Source organism: Exophiala bonariae (genome assembly GCF_035927105.1).
Source record: "Exophiala bonariae strain CCFEE 5792 chromosome Unknown scaffold_1, whole genome shotgun sequence".
In the NCBI taxonomy this organism is placed as follows: domain Eukaryota; kingdom Fungi; phylum Ascomycota; class Eurotiomycetes; order Chaetothyriales; family Herpotrichiellaceae; genus Exophiala; species Exophiala bonariae.
In genome coordinates this window covers 2,577,939-2,605,930 of record NW_027042476.1, presented here as the reverse complement: position 1 = coordinate 2,605,930, position 27,992 = coordinate 2,577,939, and the positions used below count along the sequence as shown (strand labels likewise).

The 27,992-nt window shown below is 51.1% G+C and overlaps 8 protein-coding genes across 8 annotated transcripts; 5 read left to right on the top strand and 3 right to left on the bottom strand.

The window, feature by feature from the left end:
- Nucleotides 1-2,381: 2,381 nt before the first annotated feature.
- Nucleotides 2,382-4,656, top strand: LTR84_000910 (uncharacterized protein; the record flags this gene model as incomplete). The annotated part of the gene is made up of 2 exons (XM_064844539.1): nucleotides 2,382-2,877; nucleotides 2,927-4,656. The coding sequence occupies 2 exons, from the start codon at nucleotides 2,382-2,384 to the stop codon at nucleotides 4,654-4,656; spliced, it is 2,226 nt and encodes a 741-aa protein (XP_064712399.1).
- A 5,181-nt stretch (nucleotides 4,657-9,837) lies between these two features.
- Nucleotides 9,838-11,079, top strand: LTR84_000909 (uncharacterized protein; the record flags this gene model as incomplete). The annotated part of the gene is made up of 1 exon (XM_064844538.1): nucleotides 9,838-11,079. One exon carries the CDS (start codon nucleotides 9,838-9,840, stop codon nucleotides 11,077-11,079), a length of 1,242 nt encoding a protein of 413 aa, XP_064712398.1.
- Nucleotides 11,080-12,188: 1,109 nt separating this feature from the next.
- Nucleotides 12,189-13,478, bottom strand: LTR84_000908 (uncharacterized protein; the record flags this gene model as incomplete). Its single annotated transcript, XM_064844537.1, has 1 exon — nucleotides 12,189-13,478. The coding sequence occupies one exon, from the start codon at nucleotides 13,476-13,478 to the stop codon at nucleotides 12,189-12,191; it is 1,290 nt and encodes a 429-aa protein (XP_064712397.1).
- A 2,096-nt stretch (nucleotides 13,479-15,574) lies between these two features.
- On the bottom strand, nucleotides 15,575-16,644 carry LTR84_000907 (uncharacterized protein; the record flags this gene model as incomplete). Its single annotated transcript, XM_064844536.1, has 4 exons — nucleotides 15,575-15,590; nucleotides 15,653-15,674; nucleotides 15,725-16,574; nucleotides 16,627-16,644. The coding sequence occupies 4 exons, from the start codon at nucleotides 16,642-16,644 to the stop codon at nucleotides 15,575-15,577; spliced, it is 906 nt and encodes a 301-aa protein (XP_064712396.1).
- Nucleotides 16,645-17,160: 516 nt separating this feature from the next.
- Nucleotides 17,161-19,945, top strand: LTR84_000906 (uncharacterized protein; the record flags this gene model as incomplete). Its single annotated transcript, XM_064844535.1, has 3 exons — nucleotides 17,161-17,238; nucleotides 17,290-18,710; nucleotides 19,018-19,945. The coding sequence occupies 3 exons, from the start codon at nucleotides 17,161-17,163 to the stop codon at nucleotides 19,943-19,945; spliced, it is 2,427 nt and encodes an 808-aa protein (XP_064712395.1).
- Nucleotides 19,946-20,446: 501 nt separating this feature from the next.
- LTR84_000905 (uncharacterized protein) lies at nucleotides 20,447-21,844 on the top strand (the record flags this gene model as incomplete). The annotated part of the gene is made up of 2 exons (XM_064844534.1): nucleotides 20,447-20,783; nucleotides 20,850-21,844. 2 exons carry the CDS (start codon nucleotides 20,447-20,449, stop codon nucleotides 21,842-21,844), a joined length of 1,332 nt encoding a protein of 443 aa, XP_064712394.1.
- A 517-nt stretch (nucleotides 21,845-22,361) lies between these two features.
- LTR84_000904 (uncharacterized protein) lies at nucleotides 22,362-23,153 on the bottom strand (the record flags this gene model as incomplete). The annotated part of the gene is made up of 1 exon (XM_064844533.1): nucleotides 22,362-23,153. One exon carries the CDS (start codon nucleotides 23,151-23,153, stop codon nucleotides 22,362-22,364), a length of 792 nt encoding a protein of 263 aa, XP_064712393.1.
- Nucleotides 23,154-24,954: 1,801 nt separating this feature from the next.
- LTR84_000903 (uncharacterized protein) lies at nucleotides 24,955-27,726 on the top strand (the record flags this gene model as incomplete). Its single annotated transcript, XM_064844532.1, has 3 exons — nucleotides 24,955-25,123; nucleotides 25,173-26,642; nucleotides 26,699-27,726. The coding sequence occupies 3 exons, from the start codon at nucleotides 24,955-24,957 to the stop codon at nucleotides 27,724-27,726; spliced, it is 2,667 nt and encodes an 888-aa protein (XP_064712392.1).
- Between the last annotated feature and the right edge of the window lie 266 nt (nucleotides 27,727-27,992).

The following is a 27,992-nucleotide window of genomic DNA, read 5'->3' as shown; positions in this document are numbered from 1 at the left end:
GTAGCCTGAGCACGCGTTCACAATGCCCGGCCGCCTTCGAGAGAGTCGAGGGACGGGACCAGTGGATCAATTATCTACTCGTACTCCGTCCTGTAGTCTGTAGGTACGAGTACTGTGGACTGCCAGTGGGACTAGCTCGTTGTAATAGACTAATGCTGGTAGCGGAACGCCAAGGGATGTAGCGTCATTCTAAGTGCTTAGTGAGGGCCTTAAAGAGGATGACCCTGACGATTTTGCCGACCAAATACTAACGCCTAACCGATTTCCATCTAGCTGCGCTTGAGAAAGCCCGACTCGATTGAACCTTCCACTCCTCATCAACCTCACACTACGAGGTACTCCGTACGCCGTCGATTCCATCCTCAAGCCCGTATCCTCTCTATCACGCTCAAGGCAGCTCCTCAGTTTACACACCTTCCCCGTTCTTCTCATTTGCTTCTTCTCCTCGGCAGATCATTTCTTTTCGCCTGCATGCCTGTCGCTTTTCAAGCGTGCTTTGGCACTGGTCTTTCAGGCACCCACTCCCCTCGGTTCCTTCACCTCTTGCCCCCACCGCGCCGAGTTTACACGCTCTCTGAGTCTCCGTCTGCCTGCCACCAACCTATCTGGCCAAGGGCCCTCGTCATCCGCCTAAACCCCCCCCTGATACCATCCACCTTCTACGAGTAGTCAATTTTCCCGCTGGTCGCGCCATATCCATTCTGCAGAATGCAGACACTCCATACCCGTGTTGGACGGCGTGAATCCAGAAGTTCAAGGTCCCATCTGTCAGAATAGCCAATCATGGTTCATCACAGACGCGCTATCGAGCGGATCGTTTGCTACCAATTTTTGATCACGGTTGTCTGGCATTCAGAATCATACAGAAAACTCCAAGCCTCAGGTGAGGGGTGCTCACAAGCCACGGTGGCATTCTGGTAGGTGAACATACTTTAAAGTATTCTTTTACCGTCGGCGGGTGACTGCTGTCACCTGTCAAGCACGCTGAGCGTTGAGACATGCGGATAAAAGGCACTTATCTGCCACCAGGATATTGGATATTGTGCCCGGAGCTCCAGCAGTATGTGCTTCGGCATGGCTTGCAGCCCGCAAAGGGAGGTTGATGCTGGTTCGCTCGGCCTTAGCCTCGCCGGGGCTTTTGCCGGCCGTCCTACAAACCCAGGCCTGGCTCCGTAATTCATGAGCTAGCCCAGCTCAGGATCGGAGAAAGATGGCGAAACAGACTTTCTTCGGGTCTGCGAGAGTTCGACCCTGGATCGAACATCCCTGAATCCCGAACATAAGGTCCCGGCTTGTGGCTTCCGCCCACGCAATAAAGTGACCCACTTGAAGCATTTCTGATGACCTCCCGACCCACAAAAGAGTCCACCCGTTCCTGACGACAGTCGGCCCCATCAAATCTCCTGGTGTGCTCCTTCATTCTCCACCATATCAATCCAAGTCAGAGAAATCCCCCCTGCGGCTTGTGCTATGCGAGTATGGGGATTACTCTCGAAGCCAGCTATCCCAGAATCTCAGACGCGTCTGTTCAGAAGCATGTCACTCTTCTACCATGGCCATTTGAGCCTAGTCCGTGTTTTTGACCCCGTTGCCCACTATCGAGCCTTGCCGGCAGTTTGGACCACTCTTGACCCTGGTTCAAAATTCAAGCTGCTCCGTGTCCTGAGGCCTCAACGACAGGACAGCCCTCACTCCACCACCACCACTTTTCTTGTCTGCCAATCGCTCGTCCAGTCAGGATCCCAAATATCTCTGCTCAATCCCCCCAGACATGTTTCTGATACTCTCCCTCTAACAAGTATCTGACCAGCATCTACCCTTTGTACATTATTCATCTCTGCTCCCACCCCATTTAACGACATCTACTTCTTGTATACCGGGTGCATTGTAACAAACTTACGCTCCTTTCGTTTCTTGCTTTCTCCACGCAACCATTTGTTGCAGATGACCTTCACTTTTCGTTCTGTCGTCTCTCACCTCGACATTGCAATTACGAACCCAATCTATCTTCAGTGAAGCAAATACATTCCGGACACGTGCCTCGGGGTTCATGAAACATCACCCTGCCACTTCGAAAAGAACGCACGGGCTTGCGAGTTATTGTTGAAACTTTTAACCTGCGACTGAGAAGCCTCGGGTAAGTGTCAGATCCAATTCTGTTACGGTCTATGAGGCCCTCATCACTCCAATAGAATGATTGACAAGTCTTCTAGCTTTGAACCTCAATCTCTCTCGTATCACGCCCGTTCACAAGGCAACCACGTTGCCAATAACACTCACAACCTCTCTCAACGTCGTTGTGGAGAGACGCTCTGGTCGAGGACGTTTATATTGCATCCTGTCTCTGTCGACACGTTTTAGTCACACTGCCAACCGTCTAGATGGGTCGCTTCCCATGGAGTCATGGTCACTCGAAACAAAGTAGTGACAAGCTGCACAACATCACCCAGGAGTGGTTTTCGAAAGATGGGTCGGAACCTTCAAGGCAGGCTTTGAACGAACTGATGAAAGATCCTTCAAGTTTCGAATCCTCTACGAGCGACGGATCGCCAAAATATCGCGGACGATCAAGGACTAACACGGTGACATCGTCCTTCTCTCTTTACGCGCGATCGCTGTCCGATGCCTCCAACGAATTACCTTCTAGGCCTTCTTCACAACAGAGTTTCGCTGATGTTGTCCTTCCTCTTGCCGACCGACAGGAAATTACTACGAAAAGTCTTTTATCAAGAGGTACCCGCATGCTGAAGCGACAAGGAAGCAAGCTCAGCCTCTTACCGTCTCCGTCTCAGGACTCCTTCAGTGGATCTGATACTCGGTCTCAGGAACTACCATCCACCTTTAGACTCCAGCGACAATCCACAATCAACTCAAAGCGTGAGTCGTGCGAGAATTTGCTATATATATAGTGCTAATGTTTCATCAGGGCCTGTGCTCAAGAAGAGTATATCAACACCATTTGCTTTCCAGCATTTGACTCATGCAGACCAGGGCCAGTTCCAAAGCCTCGATGGCCTCACGAGGACTCAATTGGTTTCCGACTTTGATTCTGTTCGAGCAGAGCAACAGGCAGAAGAGACAGTGCGAGGAATACCAGTGACTGACATCCAACAAGTTCAATCGGTTGTCGAAATAGATGCCGTTGAGCCGACGTCTCCTACAACAGACGCTATTCCGTTACTACCAACCACACCTCCTCGGCCGCAACCACCCCCGAAAGATGGTTTGAAATCGCCATACAGTCCTTCAGATTTCCGTATGTCTCGTTCCATGGAGAATTTCTCTCGCCCAACCAGGCTATCGGTGACTGCTAGCGATGTGAGTCCTCCATTCCGGTCAGACGCCAGGCTTTCATCATTGGGCCCCAATACTCGTACCAGTGTTTTTGGGAAGCCTCTGCCGCTACTTCCGGATGTGGTACATGCAGTTTCGACCGGAGATGATATCGCGTTGCCTCTCCCTACTGCTCCTCTTCCTTCACCACCCAATGTGTTGGCAGGTGTGCCTGAAGAAGAGGAGCGGGCTGCAGATGCTGTCTCTTCGTCGCCCATCTTGCCAAATCCTTTGCGCACCTCTACAGGATCTGGAGGACAATCACGTTCTCTAAAAAATAAAAGGCGGAGCCAGTCATCTGGAGAACTTCAATTTGATGCTGCCTTCAACAACGTGATGTTAATGATGAAAGAGCAGAAACGACCTACCACCGCTCTGACACCTGACCCAAGTGTCACAATTACGAAGAAGCGTATCTCCATCGGAGTGAAACCGATTGAAATTGAGGATTGGGAAGACGCTATTGACTATTCATGGGATCATGCCACTGACCTTGAAGAAGTAGCTCAACAACATTCAAGTGACTCTGCTGTGATTACAGAATCCAAGCCCTCCACCGGCCTCAATGAGAAGTATTTGATTATTGAGCAAGCAAATATGGAAGAAGCATCTTCATCTGCCTCCACTCCACTTATGATGCAAGCATACCCGACGGTTGGCCGGCATTTCATTGATACAAAGTTAGCCTCTGCATCGTCCAAGAGTGACGATGAGCCTTCGTCGCCACTTCTTGGCCTTGGAATCGCTTCGTTGCCCCATGTCCCAACCGTCTCGTTGGCTGCCAACAACTTTGTCAGTCCGACAGTCGACCCTAACCATTTCGATCCTTGTATTTCCTTTTCTTCTACGCTATCTCGAACTCCCAATTCTACGATGAGCAAGTCAAGTTCACAGGAGAGCATTATTCTCTCTATCGCTTCTTCGATGATGGGAACTCAAAGGTCTTCAAATTCAAGCACAAGCTTGTCTGATTTTGCGCATCTCGCCAATTTTGGAGATTCTATGGAGAAACTCGATATTCGAGGGTCAACTTCCTCGATAGACACACGCAACAGAGATGGTAGTCAAGATACCATTCGTGAAGGGTCTCAACCATCACCTACAACAAGCACAATGCCCAACGATATTTTTGCCACAACAGCAAAGAGACACGACAGGGTTGCTTCAGCTTCTCAAATTACTATACCAGAGAGGAAGTCCTCAATTCCCGGCACCGAGGGAAGTAAGACACCTGGCCGCAGAAGGGCAAACACTGCAAACTCTCGCCCGAGGCGCAACACTCGAGTGTCTTACTCTTTGTTTCCTGCCGCCAGCCCGAACTGATCGACATCTGAATTTTACATGTACCATCTTCTAGACTTCCTTCACGGAGTCTGCTGCTGATCACAGCACCAATGTTCTCTTATTGTTTACTATTACGACTTAATGATGGGTGTGCTACACCGTGAACGATTATGATCGAAATGACATCTAGACGATTTCATCCTTGGAAATCTTTACCGGGTTTGTTCGAACGGACGAATAACCTACACAGGTAAAGGAGGGGGTTTTTAGAGCCTTCAAAAAGTTCGGGGCAGTTTTGTTGGTCAAGCTGGAATAGCTTGAGTGGTCGGAACCAAAAGAATTCTGTGTTTTTCCTCTCTCGCAAAGACTTCTTTTTCCCCTTCGTCAGTATTGAGGGCTGTCCATTGGAGCAGGAACTTCTCGACCAAAAAAGTTTCCTTTGTGGGACATTTTGGAAGATCGGCAAGAAGCATGGAGAGTGCTAGCCCATTTCCTCTGCAGGTCTTAGTGGCCGGAGATTCATTGCAATGGATCAAACAAAATATAGGCAATGTTTGTGCGAGAAGCTGTGAGCCCTGTGGATGCTTGACTCAAACCCACATCGCCCAATCTGTAGCTTTCTGTGATAATGCATGGCCCCAAAATGGTGGTCGGCATGGCTCGACTGCACTGGCCTACTAGTTAGTTGTGATTCCAATTGGAAGACAAGAAAACATTATACCACCAAAACCATGCCCCAAACTCCAACGAGAACGGGCTGTGATTCATCGAGGCCATTCGAGGCATTGATCGTCTGGGATAATGTCAGACCTCGGGCCTGTCAGAAGTCCTGGCATTTTTCGACTACATGAATAACCCCAGTAAGCCGTTGGTAAATTTATGTCAATCACGGAGTACCAAGATATACATACCGGGGTTCAATTCGGCAGTAATATCCAGCACCGGTTGGTCAAAACCTTGAAAGCAGCAACCTGGGAAGCATACTAACTTAGCTCATCGGTACCTATCGGTCGACGGTCGTATTGGGAAGGACCACGAAGGATCGAGAATAATGACATGTTGAACCGATAGCAAAGCGAGTGCGACATCCATCACGTGGGATACGGATGGTTGGCCCCTTGGCCCTCAAGAAAAGGTGCAATCTCGCTCAGAGTCTCGCAAGCTTCTGATGCAGTCGCGGCCGACTCGCCAGTCGTGGTCCCGAGGGCACTTACTTACTTGGAACCTGGAGAGTCGCAACTTTTGGTTAGCTGCTGCTGGGTGCTGCAGCGCGAGTCACTCCGACGGATCTTCCTGCCTAATCTCTTTTGCTTATCCTACCGACCCTGCCGGAGTCTGGTGGGTGTGCCCATGTCCCGTGCCTGCTTTTAGCTGGGCAGGTCGTGCTGCCCGTACCTGGCACTTTTCCAATCCAAGCTCGTCGTTTAGAAACACGCCGACGAATCACAAATTGGGACTTGCAGAACAAAAAGAGGTACGGAGTACTCCTACTCTTGTCGTTAACCGAGTGAAGCCACAAACTGCATCAAGCCAGTCTCCTACGAGTAGATTCCCTTTACGAGGCGACCTAATGTACAGAGTCAATTGCTCCACTCCTCACACGAATCACGATAGTTAGGCTACCCACTTTGGAGCTAACGAGACCAGGGCTCTAACGGTCAGCACGCCATGCAAGTGCAACAACGTGGTTCTTTGAAGAAATCGAGAAAAGAGACGCCCCAATCTCGGTGAAAATGGTGATCGGCTATTTAGCAGGGAAGACTATCCCTACACTAACTAGTCTACCCCTCTCTCTCCAGCCTATCTGCCACCGTTGAAATTCTGGAAGGGCACGTTGCACAGATTGGACGACGATGGGAGATTGGGAAAGCTGAGATATAGTCAGAGGCACATCTTATCTCAGAACTGATCTAATCGGACAGAGGGCTAGGGAAAATACTTCAATCCCTAAGCGATGCCATTTCATTTGGTCATTTTACGACCATCCGTATGGCGTCCCCGTATGAGAAACGCCATGCGATGTCGACTTGCATTGCGAAAGTAGGGGAGTTGGAACTGGGTATGGGTAGATTTGTCAAGTCGTCATCCTTCTACAAACTACGAATACACGACTGCAACACTGCCGTCCAGGCAGGGATTTGAGCAAGATTGGTGTCATGCCTGAGCGGCGGCTGATCCGTACGTGGTCTCCTTTGACTCGTACGGACTACGGAGCACACACTCGAGATGGCCCCTGAAAATGAACACACACCGTATACGGCAGTGCTCTCGCAGTCCCTTCCCCGGATTTGAAAAGGTAAAGAACGGCGATGGGTATTTGGACGGTGGGTTTTGCCGGGCCCAGTGGTGTGCACTGTTTAAGAAATGCAACCATTGTCTGAGGATTTATCCGCGGGCCGATCGCTTTAGAACCGTCTTGCATACTCTCATCCCTCTCTATGCTGTTCAATTGTGTCTTTTGTACTTGGTACATGGTAACATGGAAGATACAGGGTTCAGCAGCTGACTGGGGTCGATGCATAGCACTATCGAATTAACCCGGTGTTGGCAGCCCGTACTCAAAGCCGTGGCTTACTTGGCCATCGGCTTTCTGCTCTGCATTTGCTGGTTGCTCGGGTATACGAGTGAATCAAGGTAGGTGATTGAGAGTCTTGACATCGAACTTTTACGCGTAATGGACGTTACTGGAATCTGTATTCGCAACAGCCGTTAACCAGTTCTGGGAAGCTTTCGTGATCGCATGATTAAATCCAGTGGCAAAAGATGGAAACGGCGACGATCAACACACCAGCAACAAAGCAGCCCCTTGGTAAGTGCTACCGCTTTCTCAAGGGTTCTACTATCCAACTGTGATGATTGTAAGTGGCCCACGGAATATAGACGGTACAAATGGAGGCGCAAGAGGCACAAGTCAGTGAAATGCTCTTTCGCTTTTTCGAATAGGGAGTGGTTTGGATAAAACACGAATTTGCAGCAGGGGTCAAGTTCCTGCGCCTAATTATCTGCCTAGGGAGGCTCATAGGAGGCAGAGGCATCACATGGATTCGGTCGGTGGGCAGACAAGTTGCAAGCTGCAACTCATGAGGCGCCGATTGCATTGTGAGCTGCTGTGCCTGAGAGCATGGACTTTGGACTCACACTTCCCCCTTTCTCTATGAGCATCTTGTCATTATCAGTTCCCCCTGGATCATTGTCTGTATCTCCTCACTGTCAAGCCTGTGTAGACCATTCTCACCTGTCTCCCGTCTCCCATTGCCAATCTCAATCTCCACCTTTCTCCGATCACCCGGTTCATTTTGTTCCTCCCTTTCTTCACCTGAGCAACGATCTCATGCCCACGTGCATGGCCATTCAAGCCAGGCTGAGAACCACTCATGAGCAGCCTCATCCAAGGTGCAACGATGTCGGATATGAGGTTCAAGATTTCTAGCTGAGACAGGAACAATGTGCCCAATGTATTGGCAAAGTTCTTCCCCAGCATTCAGATCTTCGATGCACTCTACCTCTGCATTGTTGGTGGCATCGCCATCCGGCAAGTGTAAGTTGCAAAGAGTGGGCTACCAGATGTCTCTTATCTTTCACATCCAACCATGCCATGCACATACCTGGACAGAAGTAAGGCTACACGCTGCTGTGTCTCTTATCCAAACCAAAATTGAGTATCTCTGGCCTCTCGGTATCCGGTAGCCAGTAATTGTCATGTCCTGGCTTCACATCGCAGTGTCATCACAGGGCAGGAGCGCGTTCAAGGCAGGTAAGGAACTATCAGTAATGGCCCATTGGAGAGAACCAGGCGATCCATTGCCCCTCCAGAGTGCTGCTCGCTCTCATTTCAATCTGGCTCTTTGGGCTATTTTCGAACCTCTGTGCCATTGTGCAGTACAGTCGAACTCGCCACGAGAACAGCATTGATCGGAGAGTCGCCGAAGAGTCTCAATAGGAATTGACCACAATGCCAGCTCAGCCTGTTGCAGATGTACTAGTACTTGGGGATTGGCTGAGCTTGCATTGCCACTCGTTCGTATTCTGCGTACTCTTGTCCCTTCTTGGATGCGCAATATTACCTCACAAGGAATTTGAGCGGAGGAAACCTTATGGGTGGTCATAGTGATTGCGGCATCATTTGAGGCTGTGCTCGTGGGCGACTAGATTGTGAATTCTGGAATTCTTTCAGGGCTTGTCAGTAATCAGTAGATCAATGGACAGAGAGATGATTCGACATCAGCATGCTAGCATAGCGAGATGAGGCCGTGTACGCAATCTTCCAGGTATTGAGTAAGCACGTTGAAAACTACAACATAATTATAACGATAGCAGGGCTTGAGAACTTTGAAGATCAAGGCCAGTAAGTAGAGTAATAATATCGCCCCTATAGACCACAATCGATAAGGCTTCTTAGGCAGGGGATGGGGTTTCGCGCGTAAAGCAGAAACTGTTTCAAGATGCACATGCCACGTTTGATCTCGTCGAATCGTCATCACATCATTGGCCCCCGGTGCGTCATCACATCATTGGCGCCACCGGGGGCCTGTGCCTCCAGTTTCCAGTCCTATTTTTGAAACCAAACTTCGTTCTCAAACCCCTCTCTAACTCGGGAGAAGTCCTAGGCTCTTCTACACCCTCGTAGTCATTCAATGTGTGTCTAATGGAAAGCTTATCTCCCCAGCATGGAGGGTTTCACCAGGCCGCGTACCACGACTCGGCCAGATGATAGCCTTTCTCGAAGACACTGCGCGAGCACTTTACCCGGTCTGGAGCACTGGGCTATAGACGCGCGGAGAATGGATAAAATGCAGCATGTGATGAAACGAGACGATGCTACGAGTAAGTCAGGAGGAAGTAGTGACAGTGCCATCGATCCAGGAAGATACTGCAAATAGTGGCTCGACGCATGCCTTGTACGTTTGCCCTCCTCTTCTCATCTTTCGATATATGCATATATAGACATCCGACTGCACGCCTAGATCTTAGTCAAGTGTTATTCTTCCCCATCGCTTCCATCATTGCTTTGGCAAGCACTATCTTTTACCAACCACAGCAGCATCGCATGCTTGGCTTCTTGTTTAGTCCAAGCGGGTTCTTTACATCTACCAAGAGATCTCAGCTTCTTTCTCCGCACCAGCAGTCACTTTGGGCGTACAACATATTGTCTAGACTGAAATACCAGATTGCACCTCTATTTATCACACCCAGGCACTTCCAGACATCAGCTTGACAATCATGGTTGCTAGGTTGGGCAACATGTCTGCCCTTAAGGACTTCCTCTCATTCCTCGCCACGGTCAGTGGTGATATCTCCCATATCACAGCCCCGCCTTTCATCCTAGCGCCCCAGTCCCTGACGCAGTTCCCGTCATATTGGGCCGAAAGACCGTTCTTGTTCACGGCTGCCGCGCATGAATCAGACCCCGAGAAGCGGATACTCTTGATTCTGAAACTATACCTCGCCAGTCTCCAACGGCAGTACTATGTCGGACGAACGGTGAAAGAAGGATTGAAGAAGCCTCTCAATCCTTACTTGGGTGAACTGTTCTTTGCCGAGTTTAGCGATCAGGATATTACCGACGAAAAGGCAACCGGCTCCAAAGTCAGAGTCATCGCCGAACAAGTCTCACACCATCCACCTACTACAGCATGCTTTCTGTCAGCAGATGACGACGGGGTACGTGCCGAGGCGTATTCGACCCAAGCGACGACACTCTGTGGCACGTCAATCATGATTCGGCAGTCTGGCCACGCGGTTTTGACCGTCGACAAATACAATGAGACATATCTGTTGCCCTTACCAGATGTGAATGCCCGGAGTATAATATCGGGTGTGCCCTGGCCAGAATTGAATGGCACCTACAAAATTCTGAGCTCCAGTGGCTATACCGCGGAGATGCGGTTCGTTGGGAAAGGGTTTTGGGGAGGTGAGAGGAATTGTTTCGAGGCCTCAGTCTACCGCACCACCGACAAAGCCGAGAATCCAAGAGCAATCTTTACATTATCAGGCAGCTGGAGTTCGAAGTTCACCATCTCGAATTCCAAGGGCAAAGAAGTCGAGGTGTTCGATCTCTCTGATCCCAAGAACGCACCAGCACCGATGTCCACGAGACCTGTAAGCGAACAGAATGCTTGGGAGTCACAGAAAGCGTGGGCGCGGACTTTCGAAGCCATCCGAAAGGCCGACCACGGCGAGGTGGTCAAGCAGAAATCCAAGCTCGAAAATGCACAGCGTGAGATGCGGAAGAGGGAACGAGCTGAGGGGCGGACCTGGGAGACCATGTTCTTCACCAAAGTGGACGACTCAGGTGAGGCGGTCGCCTCGGAAGACGTCGTGGAGAGTCTCTTGGACCAGCTCGACCCAGCGGAAGCCAGTCGTCTGCGCGGCATTCATGGCCGCTGGAGGTTTGCGCCTGAGAAGGAGCAGAGGTGGATATCGGGCAATGGCTCCTATCGGGCGCCCTCGCCATTTGGATGATTGCTGAAGGCGTCGTGCCCACTGTCATGATCGACAAGATCATTCGACAGCAAGAGGTCCAGGCCTCGTTCGCCTTGATGAGCATAATCATCTGTCTGCCTGTGCTTGGTTGCAAATGATAGAATGAGGAGTCGTGCAAGCAAGGACTCCCCGTGCCCGACAAGCGGTGTAGTATACCCCCACCCTGCTCAGACTGAACATTTTACGCCCAGAAGCGCACGTATGAGTACGGCTGCCCTGTCGAGAATGACAATGCAGGACAAAAGCACATCCACACACCAATGAGCTTGTGATGCACCAACAATACCGTTAGACTTTCTAACGACATGGTCACCCACAGCACTACCGCTCGAAGTCACATTCACACGAAAGTCAGATTACCACTTGCAAGGAAAAAGTGGGGTGACTGGGGTTCTCGGAATCCAGGAACAGCAGGACGTCGTGTAGCGAAACAAGTGACGGAATGGATGATCGACGGAATTATTACGCGGTCTGGCCGCAAAGTTGGGAGGCTGAGCCCAAAGCATTGGGTCGCCTGGGACGATCATTGTGGAGAGAAGCCTAACTAGTAAGCCTTAGTTGGGCTTTTGACCACACTGGGGACTGCCCTGTTTCGCCCGATGCCCACTCTTCGGGCACCAGGAAAAAGGATTGAGTGGAGACCCCGAGGCCCTGTTGTCTCGTTGTCGATGAGAAGGAGTAGGAGTGATTAGCCCAGCAACGGCTTTCGAGTCGTTTCGTCGCCCGTGCCGGAGGTGGGTTTGCATGGCTTTGCAAGTGCACTTGAACTGCCTACAGGGTGGTCGAGTAATACTTGTTTTAGAGAGAGGTGTGGACACTTAAAGTTTAGAAATGTTTATTTGCCATTGATGGCATTCGATATGGACATAGATTAGGGTCATTGTCTACAAAATACCAGGCGATCATGATCTATAGATGGGGGGTATATACAAAGGAGCAGACAGACATAGATAATCAACGCTATTGAAAAAACGCTCGCAAAGAGGCCCGCCAAGACAAGTATATACCGACGTGCATACTTCCGTATAGCAGGGTATGACCAATGGTAGAAATGCTATGCTGTCTTAAATCATTATTCGTTCCTTCATTCATGAGATATAGGGCGGAGGGGCCACGACGAGGCCTTGCTCGACCAGACCGGCGAGGGGAGCGGATCGTTGCAAGTTGAGCATGATGGTGGGTTGAGCGGCCGACAGCGTGACCGGTAGATGAAAGTCGGCGGTGCAAGGGCGCATGATCGAGTCGTTGGTGTCGAAGGCGAACTTCATGGACATGTCGAGACAGTATCCGATGTCTAATAACTCGGTCGACACCGTAGGGCTGGAGATGGATTCGGGGAGGATGAGGTCGATCATCGTCGAGGTGGAGAATTTTTTCGACGTGCTGCTGTTTCCATCCGTGGTCGAGTTGTACAGCGGAGGGAAGTTGAGTTCGAGTTTTTGTCCTGATAGCGTGGTGTTGCGGATGACGGTGCCCGGGTTTAATTGCTTGCCTTCGAAGTGTGACAGGCTGGATGTTCCGAATGTCCTACTGGTATACCAGTGTGTTCTGATGGAGCATTGTAGCGTGTTCGTCTCCAGCGAGGTCAGAGTCTGGTGGGAAGTGCCAGCCGGGAGGTCGAGGGTCACGGTGACGGGGACAGACAGATGGCGGCTTCCTGTGGCAAACTTGGCTGAGGCCGAGGACATTGTCCCAAGTTGGCGTGGCATTTTGACCGAGACCTGTGGCTCTGGCACCGAGCTGAAGACTCTGCTCAGTCTTCGAGATTTGGGCTTAATGACCTGCTCGACGGAGGTTTCGTCGATGGCCTCAACAGTTAGAGGTACATGTAAAGATGACACGTCGACTGGACAACTCAATTTGCGTACAATCCTCTCGGAACCTGATTGAACAAGTTCTGCCTCTAGCCAGTAGACCACTTGACAAGATCCTTCCACAAGATGCCGGTCTTTCAGGGCGGTCACTCTGGTGATATATGTTGATGCAGCCAGGGACAGCGAGGGAACGAAAGCATTCGTCGAGCCATTTGTGGCATCCTTGGACTTTTCTTGCCGAGAACTTCTACTGGGAAGCTGCATCATAAAGTCAAGGCGTTGGTCCTCAGTGGCATTTCGTGACGCATTATAAGCCGGCTTGAAGTCCAAGTGGCTCTTCACCAGCGTCGAGGAAGGTAGTGGTTCAATGGCGTTCTTCGATCCAATCCGAGTCTTGATAGCACCACGTAGGTCGATCCGTACCAGGTCGAATGCATCAACTTGACTATTCACATTGAGTCGCCCGTGAACTCTGAAAGTTGGACTTGATTTTTGCTTCGACTGATCCTTGGAGTCGAATTCCTCGGTGGAAATGCCGATTACTCGTATCGATGATGTCGGCATGGTGGTGTATGTGTGTAAACGTTGATTCTATTCAAAGAAGGGCAAAACAGAAACCTCAGGTGAGATGCGTATAGATATACTTGGGAAGTGAGGCTGTCATCCAGTCTCGAGTGAGGCAGTGGACAGGGAACAGGTTTCAGGAGAAAGGGGCTTCCAAGGCGCTTGATGCCCAACAGCGACTCACCGTTGCCAGGCACAGTGGCCTTTTTAAAACCTACCGAGAATGCCAGATGAATCCATTCGCCTTCCAAGATTACGCGGATTGAATAGCCAACAACAAATACTACGTGAATGGACACTCCACAGACGAAACTTGACGTTGGGGTTCTTTTCGGACCGATGTGCCAACGCCCTAGAACTGGCATATCCCAACTTGGATCTGCTGAGAAAGCTAGAAGGAGTTTAGCGAAGGCCACAAAGACCTAAGCATTGGCCAGGTTGACGTCACCAAAATCTCCCGCAAGACTCTCAAAACTGGAATTGTCAGACTCGGATCTTGCTTTCTGCCTCGACGCGTTGTTGTCTCGGAAATTGTTTCTGGTCGCGATGGTCAATACAAACGACGACTGCTCCGAAGATCGAATCCTGCGTCAGACTATAACACATACCGATCTGTTTCCTTGATAAATCGAACATTTCGGATGTCGACTCGTCTCGTACCTGTTTTAGCGACTTAGGCTTAGAAGACTTCTAACTAGTCCACCCGACAGGCGAGGTAGGCGAATTGCCAAACAGGATTTCTCTTCCTCTCTGGTTCGGTCGACACTTACCAATGTGGACTTTCGCACTCATGGAGTAGAGTAGCAATAATCAACTTCTTCAAGACTGCCTCCATCACTCAACCTCGAAACAGCAATTACTCTGCATCCGAGAGATTGTCCAGATAATCACGCACCGCACAGCACAGACAGTACCACCAGAAGCGTTCGCTCTCGCTGCAAATTACTGTATGCAGTAAGAACGCCCGCTCATGACCGTTGAAAAAATGGGTCACAGTAAGAATCAACTGCGACGTGCGAGCGCTCTATGAACGACCTTGTCACTCAATGTTAATGTGAAATAATTTCGAAAAGGAGAAAGAAGGAACCAAGCATGTCGTCACCAGTGTCTTTTTCTCTTTGTGATACGTATATTTATTTCTGTGTGCGTGTCACGTTATTGTCACGTGATGTAAGGTGACCCTGTAGTCACATGACTTTGTTCGGTGGTTACGGCGGCCTCCAGCTATTTATCGTGTCTTTTTGATAGCAAGATCTTCTAGAGTCGTTCAACTTCAATATTACTCATTACTCTGGATAGTCGTCTCAACATAACCGCCCTCCTATCCGTAACAATATATATCTTTAGCTGGAACATGAATTATACGTCTGTGGCGATGTCTTCGGTCTGCCGTTGAGACTGTAGCGGCTGTAGCGGCTGTAGCTTCTGATAGGTATGCTCATTATTCAAGCTGGATACTGTTTCGAGTCGTTGTTGGTGACAAATGGGGAGTTGTGAGAAGGCGTCTGCAAAGTATCTCGAAATACCACGAAGTCTGACCGGAGATTGTCTGTCGCCATGAGTGAAAGACACCCACTGTCATCCCCGGGCAACATAACCCCCAAGCATGCCGCGGGCCATGGACTTCGTTGGCAGGTAGCAAGTGCTTGCAGTGTTTGCCCAGTATCCTTCTCGATCATGGGGAGCAGCTCTGCATCCCAATATGGTATAAGAATTGGGTCTCTGTAGGTCCACCATGCTATGCTGGCGCTGCAAGCGGCCATGGCATTATCAGTCATGGGTGTCGACAGGTGTCTTGAGCGCAAGTTGACTGTGTCCATCGGACTCATATATGCTTCCAGGAAACCATATACCAGGGAACACCCGTGACCATCCTTACCAACACGCTTGCTGGTTCGTCATGGCGGCTCTCATATGAGTCTTGGTCATTGTTCGACGGTGTAGGACTTTGTCAGCATCTTATTGAGGTTTCCATTTTGCCTGAACTTGCTAGCTTCTGGTCGCCGTCCACATGCCGATATCTTACCCATTTGTTGCGTCCTAGGTGGACGCCCGTAAATCAATAAGGGCAGGGTATCATAAGCCCCTCAACTCATTTATGCTGCACCCTTTCTGTGACGTGAATCCTGTCTCCTGTTCGCAAGATTGCACCGGAAGGCCCTGCGAAACCATACTGACCGAAAACGGGTTTGTCTGCTGAAATGTCAGAAACTTGTCTCGATCCGCAGAATTGAGGCGTCACCTACGAGGAAACTTGTCGTTCACCCTCCTATCCTTGGCCAGGAGTCCATACAACTGCCGGTCGCGGTGAATCATTTCGCCGGTATCTGGATCAGCATTTAAGCTGAGGCATCGCACTGTTCGGAAAATGCACTTGATTGTAACTTCCTGTGCTTCATCTAGACGAGTTTTGACTAGTAGCGATGACCAATTGTCTTCGTCATAGGGCGGGAGCTCCCCATGTACATCAACATGAATATTTGGCCTGAGTCGGCGAATCACATCCTCGTTCTGATAGTCCTTGGGAAGACGTGATCGAACATCCTCCTCTGAAGCAGTTGATGTAATTGATAAAGGGGCAGCATCGGCAAAGCGAATGCGCTGTGGCTGCATACCATCACGGATTGCTAATGAAAGGGCATCACGTTGGGTGGGGACGTAAGCAGCCCCCGGAATATCGCGACGCCCCGTGCCACCTATCGTTAGAAGACGGACGTCTTGTTTGAGGTGCTTGGAGAAGAAAGCAGCCGACTCGTCCCCTAGGTCGATCCCAATCGCAGTAGTACCAAAAATACTGACTTCATAAGTCGCATTTGCCAGAAGCGAAAGCGGCGACGGGGTCAGTGGTACGGTGATTGATGATGGGGGATTGGCATGAAGATGAGTAATGGTCAATTTGGTCCAGGAATCATCTATCGCAGTCTTGAACAGGCACAATTTGAAGACCTTCTTGATAGTGAGGAATTTGGCCAAGCGAGAACCATCAGTGGGCGGATTGACCAGGACGAAACATCTATCGAAGCGAAGCCCCTCATTAGTCAGTTCGACCGAGGATACCTCAACTGGTGGTAAAGATTTCACGGGGTAAATGAAAAGCTGGCACCAGTAAGCAAATGGACGGGAACCAGTGGTGTGAGGATCGACGTACACGCTGTATTGTTAACATCGCTGGAACCACCTAGGTCGCTATCCCAGATGAAGGATTTGTGGACGAGGACACTCCCCACATCTATGCAATTAATAGTGAGGACAAGGGTCTCACTGTAGATATACTCGTAGCAGCTTGCCTACCGATGCTGGACACGTGCGGATCAAATGAAGTAACTTTGGGCTGGCCGGGAACTTTGCTAAAGCTATGCGAGATTTCGGATTTCGGTCGCGGAAGACGCTTTTGTCAGCTGATTGTCCGTCAGTAGCCTACGACTGACTCATCCGAGCACGCCAATTTCAACAATGTCCTATCACAGTTCTCGCTTTGCAATGTCTCAAGGCAAACCACCACCTTGATGCAACATGATCGGCCTCTTCGAGTAAGTTTTGGACACCGGAGATCAGAGACATCTCGCTCTTCGTTACGCTCACGGGCACTTTCTCACGACGACCGTGACTTTGATAGTTTCACAAGCCTGTCATTCTGAGCGAGCCCTTTTATGGCTTGACAAATTACCCACTTTTGCATGGAATGGACAATACTGGAAGCGTGGACGCGTCGGGCTACGCAGATCGTGCCTGCAACTCTTGTAGACAACGACGGGTCAAGGTAAATTTCTGCTCTTGGAGATTCGAGCAATTCCGAACTGATCCTTTGTAGTGCGACAAGAGATTACCTGGTTGCCAAAGATGCGAAAAGTTGGGCAGGCCATGTACCGGCTATGATCTCGAACGCAAGTTCCTGGATGAGGGAGTAAAGGTTAGGAAAAAGTATGATGGCGGTTTCCAGACCATCCCACATGCGCCTCGGGAGGCCGCTCTTCCAGTTGTCCCAGCACCGACGTTGACCTCGACGACGGCGCCAGTGACGGCGCCGCCTGGCAAGTCATCACCAAGCTTCATGTCCAATATTCTGATCGATGACCGGACTACAAATGTTCCCCATTTCAATCATTCATTCAACAATGGGAGCCCGCCGTATCAATCTGGCGCTGCCCCCGTTCTTCCATCGCCTCACTCTCTCGTTGCCACGCCACCCACTACGAACAGGCTTCTTGGACCATATCCACTTGCGAATAGCGATTATCCTTTGTTCGGACTCAGCCCCAAGTATAATCTGTTCACCGCACAAGCTACGCCACCGGAAAGTGGTCCAACCACAGGCAATACTTTACCGCCTTTCCAATATAATCCTGGTGCACGCCTTGATCAAGACTATGCATCAAATGAGCACCCTACAGCCAAACTAATCCAAGGCCAATTGCAATACGCACCTTCGGAAGTATCTTTGGACTATTCTATGAATGACGACTATTTTGACCTAGATATTGACGAATACTACGCAAATGGCAATAATGCGTGTGGATTCATACCTGGGTTGCCGGTCATCGCAACCGATGCCGCCGAACCTGAAACAGAAGAAGACTTCCTGGCCAGTGACTACGCTTCCGTCAGTGGCAGTAGCGAAGGCCGTCGCAAGCGCACAGAGTATAGCCAGAAGTATTTGAATGAGCGTGCCACCGAACTAACCTGTTTGACACGGCATTTTGTTCAAGCTATCTCGCCATGGATGGATCTTTTCGATCTCGATACCTACTTTAGCCGCATAGTTCCCGTTAAGGCGGTGCAAAACGTCATGTTGCGCTCAGCGATGGCCGCTGTTGCTGCCAATCAGATTGGACAACTTATGGCCAACAAAACTCCCCGGGATGGACTGGCGCATTTGTTTCCCATAATAGGGGCTGACGATAGTGCCACACAGCCGAAAGATTGGTTTTACAAAGCTGCCAATTACTACGACCGAGGGATATCGTATCTGAGGATCTTTCTTCAACGTTGGTTGAACAACCCAGGAAATGATCTGACCGGCCTGACCGGCCATGCATCGCGATACAACACCATGAGAGCTTTATCGGAGTCCAGTGCTACTGGTCCAGACAATCGGAAATCTAGTGTCTCAAACAAGCGCCGTCGTCTGCTCCAAGAACAATCGTCTGGAGGAGACATGGAGGCATTACTGGCGGCTATATCGGTGCTTTCGCTCTACGAGACGCTCGATTCATCGACGAATGATTGGTCACAGTAAGTCAAATTTCATAAGACGCATTCCCTGCTACTTTCTATTTGAAATACGGAAACCTGCGTGTTCTGGCACTTCGGGTTAGAGTATTGAAATCCGCTTTCACTCGACTTGTTAGATTCTCGACACGCACTCAGAGCATGAGAGAATTCGTGGATCATGGACCATATCTCCTACCCAGTCGCCAGCCATACTCAACGATTACAAGGTAAAGTACTAGCTAGAAGACGCAGTTGGGTGATCCACGAATCCTGTCATGCCCTGGGGCTTCACGCTAGGCCCCAATGTTGTTGCTAACTGATTTCCTAGGCATTTAGATGGCTTCAAAGCACTTCTGGAAACGAAAATTCTTCCTCAAGCTGTATCTGCTCCCCATCCTCGAGGCGATCCCTACATCTCGATGAAAGCAGGGCGGGCCGCATTCTGGAATTTCGCGAGGGCAGATTATCTAGCTGCCTACGTCCACCGTACTCGAACAAGGCTCGATACCGAAAACCTAACAATGTGGAGGGCCGCAGGTTTGCCGATAACTGAGGATGGAGTACTGAAACATGGTGATGATGCCGCAAACGCTAATGGGGCAGTGTACCTCCCTAGTGATCGAGAAGATTCGGTCGCCTGTTCGTTGATCTGGATCGTGCTCCGCGTTATGAATTTTGTGGCTCAAGGCGCGGCCCAAGCATCTCCTATACAAACACGTATCTCTCAGTGGAATCAACTACGACGTCAGCTGGAGGAATGGTTCGACAATTTACCTTTCACGTTTCAGCCTTACGCAACCATGAGCACCTCGCCCCAGACGGATCTAGACCAAGGCGAAGAGCATAAAAACAAATTTGTCCGACTATTTTTCAGCGTCCCCATGTGTGCTGCAGCTCTTCAACTCTATCACTTTGCGCAAATAGTTTTGCTCCCAAACCAACCAGTGGATGAGAGGGACAACAGTAATCTAGCCAAACGAATCCAGATGATGAGGAATGTCTCAGAGGCTTCCGATTACCACAGCCGCCAGATCTGTGGTATCGCACTGGGAAAGCCACCTCCGGCAGTGAGTCGACAGATGGTTCATTCTCTTTACCTAGCAGGGCTGTGCTTCGAGGAGAATGAGGACAGGAAGGTGGTGCTGGAACTACTACAAAATATTGAAAAGGAGACTGGGTCGTCAACCGCTCAACGAGTAAGAGATCTCAGAGAACAATGGGGTTGGCAAGGCGAAGTCATTGAAATCATGGAGTAGGTAATGTCGATATGAACATCTGTGGGGTTTATAATGGCTGTTTGGTGGTAAAAAGCGTGTTGGGCTGGTGTTGTGACGGAATTGAGTGTGATTGGGAAGCAATCTGAGTACTTGCTTGCACATATTGTCATGATAGCCAGAGTACCCAACTCGTTGAATGACTTCTTACGATCAGCACAAAAGAGTGTCTCATACATTGCAACATATCTCTAATCTGAATCTCCTGAAGACTACTGGTATGATCAGGCACTTGCATTAGATTAGTCGGAAAGGAAGAGAAGAGCTCTCTCGTGTCTGGGCTAGGAGTTGCCAAGGCTCGGAATAAACAGCCACCGAGGCCGCCGACCGCGACTCCCAATCCAAGTCATCCACTCCTGCCTTGTCACCACAGTTGCTCTACAACTCAGGTACTCCCAGTTGTCCATCCCTATCCATTTCTTCAAGAATGTGGAGTTGGACAATCGCTGTATAGGCCCTATGTGGCCATATAACTGAGCCAATATGTTGAGTGGAATTCTATTGTTCAATCAGAAGGGGGAGAATCTCATCTTCCGCGCATTTCGTCCGGACTGTCGTCCTCGACTTGCAGACATCTTCAGAATTCAAGTCATATCCAATGCCCAAGTCAGATCACCTATTCTCACCCTCGGCTCGACGACTTTCAGTCATGTCAAACATGAAAACATATACATTGTTGCCGTCACTAAGAGTAATGCCAATGCCGCCATCGTCTTTGAATTTGTCTACAGGCTGATTGGCTTGGGGAAACAATACTTTGGCAAATTTGACGAAGATGCAGTCAAGAATAATTTCGTACTTGTGTACGAGCTGCTGGACGGTATGTTGAAGACCTTCTTGATCGAATGTTCCTTTTCACTCTGATCATCCACTAACCTGCATACAGAAATACTCGACTTTGGTTACCCACAGAACACCGATGTGGACGTACTGAAAATGTACATCACTCCTGACAACATCTCCTCTGCCATTCGATCCGTCTCCGCACCTCCCAGTGACACGTCCAGAATCACCATGCAAGCCACAGGTGCACAGTCATGGCGAAGAGGGGATATCAAGTACCGCAAGAACGAGGCATTTGTGGATGTTATTGAAGATGTGAACCTCCTCATGAGTGCAACGGGCACGGTCCTAAGAGCAGACGTTACAGGTCAGATCGTGATGCGAGCCTACCTTACTGGAACGCCGGAATGCAAGTTTGGCCTCAATGACCAACTGGTGGTGGGTCATATTGCCCAAGGAGATGGCCCCGTCGGTAATGTCGACGGCAAACGAAAAGCCACGCGAGCAGCTGCAGGTTCCGTCACGTTAGAAGACTGCCAATTTCATCAGTGTGTCCAATTGGGCAAGTTCGAGACCGACAGAACTATATCTTTTGTCCCTCCAGATGGCGAGTTCGAGTTGATGCGCTACCGGTCAGTTGAGAATGTCAACCTACCGTTCAAGATCCATGCGATCGTGCGCGAGGTCGGCACCACCAAAGTCGAATACAGTATAGCTGTGAAAGCCAACTATGGAAGCAAGCTTTTCGCGACCAATGTTGTGATCAGGATCCCAACACCACTGAATACAGCTAATATCACGGAACGGACGACGCAAGGCAAAGCCAAATACGAACCCGAAAACAACTGCATGGTATGGAAGATTGCGAGATTTGTGGGTGGAAGCGAATTCGTTCTCAGCGCCGAAGCACACCTGACGAGTATGACGAATCAAAAGGCATGGTCGCGGCCTCCGCTAAGCATGAATTTCTCATTGTTGATGTTCACCAGCTCCGGACTGCTGGTTCGCTACTTGAAGGTCTTTGAGAAGAACAACTACAGCAGCGTCAAATGGGTCCGGTACATGACCAAGGCCGGCAGCTACGAGGTTCGATTCTGAGCATCTTGTGCTGCCACGCGGACACGACACCTCGTTCCCTGGATGTTGATTTGGAGGAGATCGCAGGCTCCACACCACTATGCTCGGCTCACGACTCACTCACACTAGTTCTGGATACCTCACCATTGCAACACGGCATGCGCCATATTTGTATATGACGCTTGTGCATGGTCTGACAGATATCTACTGATACTCGGGGTTCCGCTGACGGTCCATTCGTGGACTTCAGTCAATCATGTGTTGAATGACCAGATCTTTGGCCTATCAAGCTGCGGGGCTTTTCGAACCACTGCAGCGGACAATGGACAACTGGGCCGACCGAGGCAGGTGAAAGAGATGAGCCATGCGACTGAGTGGCCGAATGAATGAATGATGAAGCACGGTATATTCTGGTATTTCTAAAGATATGGGTATCAAATGAGCTCGCTGGAGCCGTCGAAAGAAGCATAATCATACAAGCAAGAAGTTCTCTGGGCTCAAGTCTGGTTCCTGGCCACTATAAGTGCCTCGTGAATGGTCACCAACTTGCGACGTCTAAATTTGTCCTTGACATTCTTCCTCCTCTCCTCAGTCCCACGTTGCCCTCGCTGACAAGCAGACTCCATCGCCTTCCCAGACTATCTTTGTCCTTTCCTATCTGTCTTGCGCAATCGTTCCACTCTCGCTTTGACAATCTCAACTTTTCCAGGACTGTCTCGACCAGCGCCTGGTCATCCTCGAGTGTCCACTCTGCTTCCTCCAGTGTGGGGGATGACCCATATGCTGAGTCTTGATCTGAGGGGATGTTGTGCGGGCTGATGATGGGCATGTCGAGCGCGACATCTTCCTCCTCTAGTGGAGTCTCGAGCGCGTGGAAGTCTTCAACGGAGAGACCGAGCGGCATGGACAGAGGGATTCTCCGTCGACGCTTGGGAGTGCGAACCTGTGGCGGGGTACACTGGCTGTCTTGCATGTTGATGTCTATTGATTCGGATGGAAGTAGGTCTTCCTCAAACTCGCTGCGCCTGCGCTTGTTTTCGCCGCGCTGAGGAGGAGGGGGCGGTGGTAGGCGGCGTGGTTGTAGAGGCTTAGTTGATGGTATGAATGGATTGCCCAACTCGCGTCGTGAGGCTGCGACAGGTTGTGGTGCGACAGCAGGACCCCCTAGTATGGCATGTAGAGCACGACAACTGGAGGCGATGGGACTGGCGCGCGGTTGGATTGAGAGTCGCGCTTGGTAGGGTGTGAAGGAGGGGAGATTGGGTCTTTGCGGCCTCCTCGACTCTTGAGTGACTGCGCCTTCGCACGCGAAGGCTGAAGGGAGTAGCATGGCCAATGCGCCGGAGGTTGACAGTGACGTGCGTGTGTGCGTGCGGGTGAAAACTGGATAAGGGTGGATGTGGGCGATTGTGATCTTTGCGACTTGCGACTTGCGACTTGCGACTTGCGAATGCGCTGGAGAATATTTTGACGCGCGCAACGATGTAAACAAAGGACGGGTGGGATTGCGCAGTCGGTCGCAGATATGTAGGCCAGCTCGTGGAGCAGTGGACTGACTGTTTGTTTGTTTGTGACGTGGAGAAATGGATGCGTTGTGTTGTTGCGGTGAGTGCAGTGCAGGAAAGATGCAGCAGGGTGGAGGGCGGATGGAGGGTGAGGCAAGATGCAGGACGAGTGAGGTGAGTTGAGTTGAGTTGAGCGAGGGAGGGAGGGATCGACCAAGCGCCGGGAGGGAAGTGGGCGACCGCCCGTGGCAGCCTCCGAGTCACACGGTAGGGATAAGGATAAGCCAGCGACAAGAGAGAGCCCTGGAGCCTGAGTTTCAAAACGGTGCCCGACGGAACAAAAATGACCAGGGTGTCTATCTGAATCACCATGGATAATGGATTGGGTTCGTCATCTGACCTATTTCCAGGCGATCGGGATGAAGCACAGCTTGAGAATCCAGCATACTAGTCTACATCTGGTCCGATTGATTTCGAGACGAGACACGTTCAGTCCAAGTGTCCTCGTCACTGGTTTACAACTTTACTCAGAGCTCGTCACAGGGTCCTCAGGTCAACCCGATGGGCCACCATGGCCTCGATCTACGATGACCCCGTGGGTCTCTGCATCTCTGCATTATCGATCGACAGGAGCAAGAGAAGTCTCAACGGCTCTGCAGTGAACCTTGTTTTCCTTCCCTTGTGCAGATAATGCTAATGCTTGGGAATGAAAACGGCTGCCGCGTGTTTCGTCTCGCGAACGATAGGCGTCCACGTTCGGAGAATTTGTGGTTATCATACACCTGGCAGATACCAAACGATTGCATGCGAACCTTGAGTCAAAGCTCCAACTCTCTTTCCTTCGAGCTGTGGCGGGTTTCAGGGGGATGCTAGTTTTTCCTCGACGAAGCTTGGACGAGGTTCGTCAAGCTTGGAGATTTGGCTCGTCCGCTTTCGGATTAATCAACGCGTTCGCGTCAATTGGCACGCGACGCGTGGTCTTGGCACGACCCAAACCTCCGAATCGTCTCAATGCCCTCCTCGACCTCAAGTTCTGATGTGCATACCTATCTCAGATCATGTGGCCTTATCCAAATGGGGGAGCCCGCCGTGTTCATTTCACCAGGCTGGTGCTCTCTCATCTCTAGTCTGCTCTGCCACATGGTGGGTTGCAAGGACAGTTGCGTACCAGAGCCTTGACCACTGCAGGGCCCCACATCGACATAATGGCAGACGCCTTTGTTCCTCTATACTATCCATGCTCGACTCACCCCACACATATTCTTAACAAAGACGGATTTCTGCTTATTGTCTTCTGTCCTTCCTCAACTGCTGTCACGTGGTTGAGGCTGCTTGCGAGCTGTCAATGACTACTCCTCACCCTTTGTCTGAAGTCACCTGTTTGCAAGCCACAACTGCTCTCATTCGTTGCAGACATGTCTGATAGAACTATTCCACCAATCAGGTCTGAGCTGTTCGCCCGTTGCGGTCGATATACACCCAAGAACAACAGAGGAATATCCTTTGATCTATCACAGTAAGAACAAAACCATGGCTTCCCCAGTCTCGTCCGGTAAGTCGCCTGTCTCTGCCCCCCTCCAGATCGGCTCTTCTCCTCGTTGTGACACCCTCTGGCAATCCGCCACAATGAAGACTCTCCAAAGCGCCCTTCTGGTCTTCGTGCTTAGCTTGTTTTTCGATGATGTAGAGGCATTCTGGCGAATGGTCTGTGGCACCATCCAGATGGGTAGAATCGACCCCATCATCAACCCTGGTGCCATCGCCGGGCACTGTCATACTGTTGCTGGCCCCAACAGTAAGACCTCCTTCTCCCATTGATAGAATCTCGACTGACCCTAGCGCAGACTTCAATACCACTTCAACATATGAGAGCTACCAAGCAGCCTATTGTACCTCTTGTAGCATCCAGAAGGACAAGAGCGCCTACTGGACGCCACAGTTGTACTATCGACACACTAACGGCATGTTCGAAGAGGTGCCCCATGATGGAACTGTTGTTTACTATCTCGACCGTGGCGTAGGTGCCGTCAACATGACAGCCTTTCCCCCTGGATATCGTGTTCTCGCTGGAGATCCCGCTCTTCGTGCCTACGACCCCAATACCTTGACATATGGAAACAGACAATATGGTAGTGAGCCTGTCGCCAATCGTGTCAGCTATGCATGCTTGGACAGCAGTGGACCTATGCCTGAAACCCCAGGCTTCAACCGAATGAAGTGCAGCTCTGGATTACGAGCTCAAATTCAATTCCCAAGTTGCTGGGATGGCGTCAATCTCTACAAGTCTGACCAGAGCCACGTTGCCCATTTATCCGGCATCGACAACGGCATCTGCCCACCAACCCATCCCAAGACATTTCCTCACTTGTTCTTCGAGGTCATTTACTCTGTCAACAGCATCGATCAATCCGATGGTGGCTATTTCGTCTTCTCGAACGGCGACACCACGGGTTACGGCTTTCACGGCGACTTCCAGAACGGATGGGATGTGGACGTTCTAGACGCTGCCATTAGCCAGTGCATGGGAGCCAACGCCACCAACGGTGGCCAAATCGGTCTCTGCCCACCACTGGCCGCTTCCGTTGACCCATTCTTCAGCCGCAACTGTCCCGAGCAGGCACCTCTCGTGAACGAGACAACCAAGGGCATGCTCAAGGTTCTCCCCGGCTGCAATCCGCCCACGGGAGGCCCCTCGCGAGCTCAACAGAACATCTGCCCCGTTCAACCGGCGCTCAACTACGTCGACAACCAAGATTATAAGACCCGCTCGAAACCTGTTCCAGGAGATAGTGTCGCCAACTTCACCTACAAGGGATGTGCCTTCGACACAGGCCAGCCTCGACCTTTGACCGGCATGAGCTACTCCAATCAAACCGGCATGACTATCGATTCGTGCACGGCATTCTGCCGCAAGAATGGCTACGCAATGGCCGGCTTGGAGTACGCGTCGCAGTGTTATTGCGCGAGTGCCCTCAGTCGGGAGCTCCAATCTCCAGCAGTCTGCTCGTCGCAGTCAGCCATGATTTGTACTGGTGACAGTTTCCAATTCTGCGGTGGTCAAGGTTTGATGCACATCTGGCAGGATGACCAGTACACAGGTCCTGTTCTGAAGGGTCTTCCGGTGGCCGACGTGTCAACTTTGTCACTTCCCGGTGGTGAGAATGCGACCTACAGAGGCTGCTACAAAGAAGGCACCGGTGCTAGAGCTCTGACTGGTACATCGTACTCGAACAATACTGGCATGTCATTGGAGAATTGCGCCGCCTTCTGTAAGCGCGGGAATTTCGCACTTTTCGGTACCGAATATGGTAATGGTATGTTTTGTCCTTCTCTCTACCTCTTCTTCCCCCCGGAATTAACAAGTGGACAGAGTGCTACTGCGGCAACACCATCACCACAGAGAAGGTCCTACAAGGCAACTGTTCCGTGATCTGCAGCGGCGACAAGACAGAATTCTGCGGTGGCGGCTCTCGCCTCTCAGTGTGGTCTCTCGGCTCATACACGCCGTCGTCATCCTCGTCCACGACCGGCACCGGCAGCAATCCGACAGGCAGCCAGTCCTCCACGACCAGCACCTCCGCAACACCACTGCCCAGCGCCTCCGGCGTCGCCTACCTGGACTGCTACAGCGAAACCACAGGCGGACGAGCGCTCTCGAGCCTCTTCACGACCTCGGGCCAAATGACCGTGGACCTCTGCGCACAGAGAGCCCAAGCCCTCAACCTGCCCTTCTTCGGCCTGGAATTCGCCTCGCAATGCCTCGCGGGTAGCGTCATCAACGCGGCCAGCTCGATCCTGCAGTCCACGAAATGCAACATGCCCTGTTCCGGCAACACGCAGCAGACCTGTGGCGGGCCCAACGCCATCTCCATGTACAACAACACGTTGTACGTGAAGCCGCGCAACCCGGACCCGGTCAACGTGCCCAACCAAGCGGGCGTGCAGTACGGCTACTACGGGTGCTACGCGGAGCCCGGGACGGCGCGCGCCCTGGGCAGCACGAGCAACATGGGCAGTTTCGCCACCGAGTCGTCCTCGCTCACCGTCGAGGCCTGCGCCGCCTTGTGCTTCGCAAAGGGCTACAACTGGATGGGCGTCGAGAACGGCAACCAGTGCTTCTGCAACGGCGCGGGCATCGTCAACGGCGCCATCAACCTCACCGACGCCGACTGCTCGACCACGTGTGTCGGCGACCCCAAGGAGAACTGCGGCGGCACCGCCAAGCTGAACGTCTACCAGTTGAAGAGTGGAAATTCGCGCTTTGGCAAGACCACCCCCTCGAAGAAGCCGGCGTCGACCAAGCCGCCGCCCTCGTCCTCGAAGCCGAAGCGCACTCCCGCCCCGACGACTTTTGTTACCAGCGGTAAGCGGCCCACGAGGAGGTATCGTACGTGGTGAAAGGAGTGGAGCGGAGCGGAGCAACGGAATAGATGATAGATGGGGGACAGAGCTTGACTACCTCCCCACCCAAGGGAAACCATCTATCTGTCTCGGCACAGTGTTTATTTATTTCGGATGCTCCGTCCATGCAACGGTCTAACTGCTTCACATGCTTGTTGTAGCTTTTTCCTGGTCCCTTCTCTTGCCACTTCTCTTCTTCTCATAGCCGGGATATAAGAAAAAGTCCCATGAAGTTCTCTGGTTTCTCTCCTCTCCTCTCCGTG